This window comes from Oncorhynchus nerka, linkage group LG27 (genome assembly GCF_034236695.1).
Source record: "Oncorhynchus nerka isolate Pitt River linkage group LG27, Oner_Uvic_2.0, whole genome shotgun sequence".
Classification (NCBI taxonomy): domain Eukaryota; kingdom Metazoa; phylum Chordata; class Actinopteri; order Salmoniformes; family Salmonidae; genus Oncorhynchus; species Oncorhynchus nerka.
Genome location: NC_088422.1, coordinates 54,981,642 through 54,988,370, shown reverse-complemented (window position 1 = coordinate 54,988,370; position 6,729 = coordinate 54,981,642). Strand labels below are relative to the sequence as shown.

The 6,729-nt window shown below is 39.1% G+C and overlaps 1 protein-coding gene across 2 annotated transcripts; it reads right to left on the bottom strand.

Annotated features, from left to right (window-relative positions):
* Positions 1-1,215: 1,215 nt before the first annotated feature.
* Positions 1,216-5,219, bottom strand: otpb (orthopedia homeobox b). Of its 2 annotated transcripts, none has more exons than XM_029636972.2 (3): positions 5,144-5,219; positions 4,317-4,702; positions 1,216-1,944 (listed from the first exon to the last, which is right to left on the bottom strand). In XM_029636972.2, the coding sequence occupies exons 1-3, from the start codon at positions 5,217-5,219 to the stop codon at positions 1,441-1,443; spliced, it is 966 nt and encodes a 321-aa protein (XP_029492832.1). In that variant the 3' UTR covers positions 1,216-1,440. The 2 variants fall into 2 exon arrangements, with proteins under 2 accessions (XP_029492832.1, XP_029492833.1); XM_029636973.2 differs by having other exon boundaries at positions 5,183-5,219.
* Between the last annotated feature and the right edge of the window lie 1,510 nt (positions 5,220-6,729).

The window sequence follows — 6,729 nt, the reverse complement described above, 5'->3', positions numbered from 1 at the left end:
CATCAGTTGTTTACGAAGCATGTGACAAAGGAGCCCACATTTTCTCTAACACTAGGCTAATGTTGAGACATAAACCAATCATAATTTGACTTATTGAAAATGATTTTATTTGTCCATTTACAATAAATTAATATAAGCCTTTCAAGGAAACATTGTGATGCAATTTGGTGTAAGATCAAACATTTAAGAAAAGCACAAACAATAAGTTAAAACAAATCACAAACAGACCAGTGGGTACGAGAATGCTTTATCTACACAAAACATCCTAGAACAGGTTACTTAAAGGTTCCTTTTCTTGTCTTATAAATGTTAATACCCCCATTTTTCACGTGGCCAACACATGCAGATGAGTTTGATTATGTAGAAATTGGTTTGTTTGTTTCTTTTTCACTCTTCTTTCTTAAAGTCCCAGTGCAGTCAAAAACGTGATCCTCTGTGTTTTATATATATTCCCACACTATTAGGTTGCAATCATACTGCGAAATTATGAAAATGACCTATTATTGTTAGGGCTGTTTGAAAAGACTGCCTGAAGTTTCAGCCTGTTTTGTTAGAATGGAGTTTTTTTATCAGCAGGTGGTAAATTGAGTAATTGACAAATAAGAAAGAGAGTTCCAAGTCTCTCTGCCAATAACAGCAAATGTTCCGTTTTCTCCTCCCAATCATACCACTCCCAGACAATCTTATGCACTCTATGCACTTCCCAGCATAGATGTAAAACAAAAAGATTGCTAGGCCTATATATACCACTTAGAATGCATGACCAGTACATTTCTTCATAGTAGCCTATGCTAGTGTGGATATTGGAAAAGAGCCAGAGTCTACATAACAGTCCTTACACCATTTCCATTCTCTTAAATCCATAAGAAGTGAACAAGTGGGCATTTCGGTAACGAGGCAGCAGAAGAAAAATAGGCTATTTCAGGGGTCAAATCCACTTCACTGCGCATGCGTCAGACCCATTCAAACATGCAGTACATGTGGCATTTAGAAATTTGATTCCCAATTTAATTTAAAGCATTTAACAGCTTAGAAAACAAAGAAATTCACTGACATGATATCTTACTTTCCTACGGCGTGCAACAGCCACACCTAATGAAAAATAGATAATGACAAGGATTTTTGGCCAAATAATTACAATATAATTATGAGTAGGTGATATAATCATTTTTGGGAAAATGGACGTTAAGATAAACAGACATTCTGAGACGCAGGTAAATTAGCCTATTTCTCACGTCCACTTCACCAAATTTACAAGCCAACTTCATTCTGGGTTTTTTATTATGACATCTGAACACAACTCAGACTCCAGTCTGGCCATTCTATTTCATTGTTATTCTCATGAAGTACTTTGAGTCCTGAGTAGTCTTCACACAGGTATTTCTTAAAATGGCGGGGTACAGCTAGAAGCTAAACAAAGGGGGTCATCTTCAAACGTCATTAAGTGAAACTCATGGACACTGTGTGCTCGAGCGCTTTGCGTCGCAGTGAGGCAATGCTTGTCCCTCTCCACATGTCACTGTCCGGAGAGCTACACAGCTGTGGCGAACCTGACACGTTCGTTGGACCGGAGAGGGAGGCGGGCATCCCGGGGAACGGGGGCTGGTAGAGGTGGGACTGCAGGCCTGGGCCATTGGAGGAGAGGCCGTTGGACAGGCCCATGGAGTTGTGCTGCGGGCCGGCCCCGAGGCTGCACTGGGAAAGAGACTGGGCCATCGCCTGCTGGCGGCCAAGGGCTGGGGGGAGCTGGAGCTGGGACACTCCGTGCATCCCCGTGGCCCAATGGGAGTCGTTGGCGTGGAAGGAGCACAGGCTGTTCTCCATGGCAGCCGCAGCAGAGAACTGAGGCAGGCCGTGCGTTGGTAGCAGAGTGCCAGGGGCGCGGAACACGTTGGTGGTCTTCTTACGCTTCTTCCACTTGGCACGGCGGTTCTGGAACCACACCTGGAGAGAAAAAGAAAGAGGGCATGAGAAAGGTTAGGCTACATAACACATTTCAAACATATAGCATTTATTCTTGTAGGCTAAACGTGGAAAGGGAATATAGAGGGATATCCAAAAGTCTTACAAATTACCAGCTTTGTTTTTAACATTTTATTTAGTCAGAGACTAAACCTGGATAAATAAGGTACAATTTCAAAAATTAACATTAGAAATTGGCCCTCATATTCTTTAATATACTTGAATAATGTAATGAACCTTGCCTATGGGTTAACCCTTATTGGAGCAGTAGCTAGCAGTGGTTGTGGGTTCGAGACCTGCAAGGGGCGTTAAACTGAACCTTGTGTAGGTAGGCATCATATATCGGAGCAGTAATTGCACAGGATCTCTGTGGTCTATGTACCGTTCCGATTAAATCCATTACTATAATACGGAATTCGAATCTAAAACAACGTTCTGAAGCAGCATCTGACGTTAAGAGTGGTTAAAACTGTATTTACGTAATAAAAATACTCAAATCAGTGGTTTAAATAATTGTTAAAACAATCATTAAACTCTATGAAAAACACACACACACACACACACACGCAGTGCGTGGCAGGATACTTGTAGGGTCTTATGGATAGAGCTTTATGAAGATTTCATCGCTATTCCAGGCATGATTAATGTGTTCACGGGTCCGGGAGTCTGTGCCGCTGTATTAAATCTAAAATCTCGCTCTCATTCCCTTCAGCCAGCCGTGAAACGCCGAGCGAATCCATTACACTCGAGGGGAAAGAAAATGCAATTTCTCATTCCATTAACAAAGTACAATATAGTCTCGCACAGCGTTCTATTAAGACGTAGCTGATAGACCATTCCAGAGGACGGCAACAAATGGGCGAAGTTACACTGCAGATGTAATGCATTGTTTGCAGAAATTTAGGTTTAGATATCAGATAGGCCTGGTTTCCTACTTCTTTAGTGTTTGTTTATAATATAAACGACTTAATTGTAGCCATGAGTAATGATATACTTTATTGCAATGAGGGTAATTTGCATGAATTTCACATCATTTGTTAATAATCCGTCAATTTATAAACAAGACAAATAGGTTGATAAAAATGTGTTTGGTTTTATTATAGTGTCTTAGAAATCCAGCATACATCCACGTAATTAAAATGTTTTTTATGTTATAGGCCTAGACTATGCCATTCTAAATAAAAAACAATATTAAAATAAATGTCAAAATATGTATGACGTTTTTGACACACTAAAGGTATAGGTTAGAGACAAAAACCAATGAATATATTCAAATTGATAACATGCAGGCAGCCTTGTAGGTTACCCGTATAAATGTTTCCTAAAACATTATGGCACCGTGCATAAAATATTATTATTTCTCTGTGACGTTCAATGTGCATTTCTAATTGTACTTTGCTAGGTCTTAAATACAAACAATGCTTTGCTGAATGAGAAGAAAGTTCCAAGGCATCGTTTTTATTTCAAGATGAACTTTCCTCCATTATTTGAGGAATGACCTACTATATATAGACTGCCACAAATTAGTTTTATTTTTTACAACGACTACCCTAAAGAGATATGGCTTTAGGGTAGCTTCTCCCGTGAGCGTCAACAACAAGTATTGTTTAGAAATGAATCGAGTAAATATTATAAATAATAAAATAGCATGTTTATTATTCAATTAAACTCATTTAAACTGGATTATTTACAAGGAATAGCGCTGCCATTGGTAGAACTGTGGTTTGGCATGATATTAGTCGTGCACACGTTGGGCAACAGCAAGCGTTGGGGAGGTGCACCAGCACCATGGACAACGCTTCTGACCCTGATGCCTTTCTACTTTTCAATCACCTGCCCCTTAGCCTATAAAATAACGAAATCAATGTTATGCTATTGTGCATCAGTTCTTCTGTTCATATTGCTAAATATCAGAATAAGTTTACTTGTTTTCTTATATGGGTGGAACATTTGCTTGGATACATGTTGATACATATTGGACACGTTGTTTTTATGCTCATTGCGTTATTGACACTTTGTTTGCCTCATTCTAACAATATAGATTAAATATACAGCAAGGCTAAATAATTGTTTAAAATGTTGATGGGCTATTATAATTTAATTTTAAAGGCCTTCTCTTGGCTACAGTATATCAAATAGTGAATTGCATAGTTAGGCTAATAAACACATTTTGTAAAACCAACACATTTGCATATCATTTAGGCTTATTCGTTTTAAGAAATATATAAAAAATATGTTTGTATGAGTAGCCTAATCATTATGTGATTCCACATGTTTATGATATAAATGTAACAGGACATTTTGTGGGTAAATGTAATCTAAAGAAACATCAATACCCCAGGACACGGGATTACCTGCACACGGGATTCGGTGAGGCCGACCCTCAGCGCCAGCTCTTCACGCATAAAGATGTCTGGGTAGTGGGTCTTGGCGAAGCTCCGTTCCAGTTCGTTCAGCTGAGCTGGGGTGAAGCGCGTTCGATGCCGCTTCTGTTTCTGCTGGTTCGCAGTCTGACTAGAATTATGCTGCTGTTGCTGCTGCTGTTTCTCAGTGTCCTTACTGTTTACCGGCATGCCCGGCTGGTTGGCTCCACCTGTGGGGATTTCATCCCCGGGCAGCAAGGTGGCCCCCTCCACGGTGTCCGGGCCAGGGTCCATGTTTCCCTGGTCCGCCACCCCGCCGCTCATCCGGCACTTCATCGGGTCTCGGTTCCCCAGCAGCTCCGCAGCATCCTTCATCCCTGCCGGGGGGGAGAGAGAGAGCGAGAGAGATGGCAACACAGTTAGCGCTGCAGAGAACAACTCTGAGACCCTTGAATGAGGGATAAAACACAATCAGCAATTGCTGAAATTATGCATTTGAAGAACGAGCTATACATTTGTCTGTATAGGGTAAAATCTTAATTCCCTGAAGTGAAATGTAAAATGTTTGTCAAATTACAGGCAATTGTTATTCATCCGAGTCCTCTAAAAGTGTTACACATATAATCCATCCTCTGCTTGACTCACAAATTCCATTTAATCAACATCAACATTTCAGAATTTACACATAACATCATGGCAGGTTTGAAATTATTAGTTTTTGAAACAATATTTTACTAAGATGCAACGGGCTGACATCAAAGACAAATGGGTCAATTTAATTTCATAATATTGTTAGATTAGAAATTGCTCCAGCTTACAGTATAGTTGAAGACCGGAGTTTTGCGATGATAACTCACCGAGCCGAGCATCCAGGAGATCGGTGTGAGAGAGCATGGCGCACCGCTCCAGTGCGAAATATGGTCCACCTTACAAATGTGGTCTACCTTACAACTTTAAATATATATTTTTTAAGTAAGCTATATATCCTCCAAATGAAAGAAAATTCTATTTGTGCTCAAAAAGGAGGACCCTTGCATTATAATGTCCTTTAGAGCGATGGGGAGGCACTTAATAGTTGAAAGAACCCATGAGCTTCTTCAAATAAGAGCCAATCAGAATAGAACTCTGGAAATGTCAACGCCACGACCCCCTATCGCCAGCCACTCACACACATCCACGCCCTAGCAGCAACTATTTCCCGTCATTCTCTGCACTGATTCATTAGCTTTTTATCCTTCTAGTTTACGTTTTAGAACGACTTTATCCATAAACTACCACAAAACACCCTTAATAGCTTTAACCCCAAATTACTGGGATATTTGTTTTGGAATTGCACATAATTGAAACGTGACCATAGGTCTATGATTGCAGTTCATCATAATAACAGAGTAACAACACAACATATAACACATAATTGTGTTGAAGAAAGGGGAATATGAACCCAATTGGATTGAAGTATTAACTATAGTAGCCTTTTACTGATGTAAGATTTAGGTTATTCAAAAAGACACAACTACTCTTTAAATTATTGCTATTATTAACCATTCAAGTCTCAAATCCATGTAATTTCAAAGCTGTCACAATGTGGGTAATTTGAGTAGATTCCTTCCCTGAATCAACCAACAACAATGTTTAGATTATAATACAATCGCAGTCATTTTCAAGACCATTAGGGATTAGGCATTTGTGTAATTAGGGATGAATCTACATGCTTTCATCACTGTTATTAGAGTAAAATCTGAATGAATTTGTACTAATTTATCTGTTTAGATGGCGCTGTCAGAGAAAGGGGGGTTTATTGTAAATGATAGCTGAGGAGATCTCTGTTTCCGTCTGTGCTGGTTTAACATGAACTACAAAGCTCCTTCTCTTCCTCTATCCTAAATTTAAAAAATGTATTTTCCCCCAAGGCATGTGGTTGGTGGAAACAAATCGTCGAAATAAATACATGTGAAGAGATGGATTTAAGTGCAGTTACTGATCGGCTGCTTTATCTCGATCTACTTTTCATCAACACCGGAGCAATTTATGCTATTTATTTCGCTCAAACAAAACCTGACGTAAATCATTTTGCTCATTAAGCTTACCAAGAATTTGAAAGTAATTTACACGTAGCTCGGTGGCAAGTAAAATTATGTGTTTAATATTACAGTACTCCTACTGTAATATAAATGCGGTATCAAAGCAAATACTGTGTAATGACAGTAGGCTACAATACCGTAAAATGGATTGTATTATACTGTAAAAAATGTAATAAAAAAAGAGTACATACTACCTTAATCGGAATTCATTAATAATGGATTAATTAATGAACATTTGATGTTTTATATCACTTGCACTTCTAGAGGCCTTAACAAAGACTTCCAAACTGGCTGCAACTACTGGGCAAAACAGACCAAAAGAA

Bases quoted from the DNA above. Each gene is read 5' to 3' on its own strand.
- otpb (XM_029636972.2), bottom strand. From the start codon at position 5,219: ATGCTCTCTCACACCGATCTCCTGGATGCTCGGCTCGGTGAGTTATCA. The intron at 4,703-5,143 runs GTAAGCTGGAGC...CCCCCCCGGCAG, and splicing joins CTCCGGTCTTCAACTATACT to GGATGAAGGATGCTGCGGAG. The intron at 1,945-4,316 runs GTAATCCCGTGT...TTTTCTCTCCAG, and splicing joins TCACCGAATCCCGTGTGCAG to GTGTGGTTCCAGAACCGCCG.